The sequence below is a fragment of the Pipistrellus hanaki genome (genome assembly GCF_964339955.1).
Source record: "Pipistrellus hanaki genome assembly, chromosome: 18".
Classification (NCBI taxonomy): domain Eukaryota; kingdom Metazoa; phylum Chordata; class Mammalia; order Chiroptera; family Vespertilionidae; genus Pipistrellus; species Pipistrellus hanaki.
The window spans coordinates 21,713,660-21,714,970 of record NC_140520.1 but is presented as its reverse complement, the minus strand read 5'-3'; the positions used below and the strand labels follow the sequence as shown (position 1 = coordinate 21,714,970).

The following is a 1,311-nucleotide window of genomic DNA, read 5'->3' as shown; positions in this document are numbered from 1 at the left end:
CATGGCAACCCCTACCCCATCCCATGGTCCTCTCTCCTTCTGCTCTAAGTGCTGGGCAGCACAAGGGGAAGGAATCCAGGGGAGAAAGGGACAAGAGTGACCTGAAGGACCCCAAAGGCCATAGAGGGGAGCCCCTAAACACACATTCATCCACTTCCTTCTTTGGCAGAAGCCAGTTCCCAATGTACCAGAATGGAATGGAACAACGATGCTTTTACACCACCAAAGGTGTAGGTTTGATTCCAGAAACACTTCCTCTCTGTAGGGTGGCAGTGGGTGGGGTGAGATGATAAAAGTTGGTGGAAGGCAATTCTTTCCAAAGTCTAGACCTCGGAGTGGCCCCAGAAGGTGTGGACGTGCCCAAGTTTCGTTCGCCTCTCTTTCGTTAGGACGATCTGTAGTTCCATGGGAACCTTCATTGGCCACGTGTACCCGGGGCTGTTTCTATTTTTGTACGGACTGTATCAGGCAATTGTGGTCTCCAAAGCTGTGATAGTCAACGACTCTCTCCTGAATCCTTCATGTCCTCCAAGAAATAAGGGAAGGTGGGCCAGGCTGTGGGAAATATCCTACCAAGGCTTGTTGAAAATAGTGGCTGGCTCCATCCTGATAGCTTATGAGAACGGCTGCGTGAAAGGAGGGCTGGTGCTGATGAACAGGGAGCTGCCACCGAGATTTCTGTTCCCCAAAGAGTGGCAGCACCTCACCATGTTCGTCCTCCTCGCCCTCAATGGCTGTGTAGATGTCACGAGCAAGAACCTGCTGCCTCAGAGGTGTGTGCTCCTGGAAAAAGGCGCCCTGGTCCTGGTCTTCTACGTGCTCCTGATGCTGTTGGTGTCGCACGTTCAAGATTCCACAGGGGTGGAGCTGCAGGTTCACTCCCTGCTCATCTTGGTGGTGTTCCTGCTGATGCTGGTGTTGACTGCCGAGCTGTGGGCTCCCAACGCACTTTACCTCTCCATGACTGAGACCTTCCTGTTTCTGATGATGGGCTCCTGGCTGATGCAGGCAGGCTTTATTCTGTACAGACCTATCAGCGGCTATCCGTGGCAGGATGATGACCTCAGTGACATCATGTTTGTCACCACCTTCTTCTGCTGGCATGTGATGGTCAATGCTCTGTGCCTGTTGGGAATCTACGGCATCTCTTGCTTTTGGCATCATTGTTACAGACCCAGGTCGAAGCTGATGGGATCCAAAGAAGCTCCATATTATACACACACTGAAGGACCCGTCTACCAGTTGCTGCCAGAAATGGAGCCGTCAGAGAAAGATGACCAGGCTCTTCTCCTCCCAGAGAGCTCACCCTGA

General features: G+C 52.4%; 1 protein-coding gene across 1 annotated transcript; it reads left to right on the top strand.

Moving 5' to 3' along the window:
• Positions 1-405: 405 nt before the first annotated feature.
• On the top strand, positions 406-1,311 carry LOC311612353 (transmembrane epididymal protein 1-like; the record flags this gene model as incomplete). The annotated part of the gene is made up of 1 exon (XM_084865233.1): positions 406-1,311. One exon carries the CDS (start codon positions 406-408, stop codon positions 1,309-1,311), a length of 906 nt encoding a protein of 301 aa, XP_084721359.1.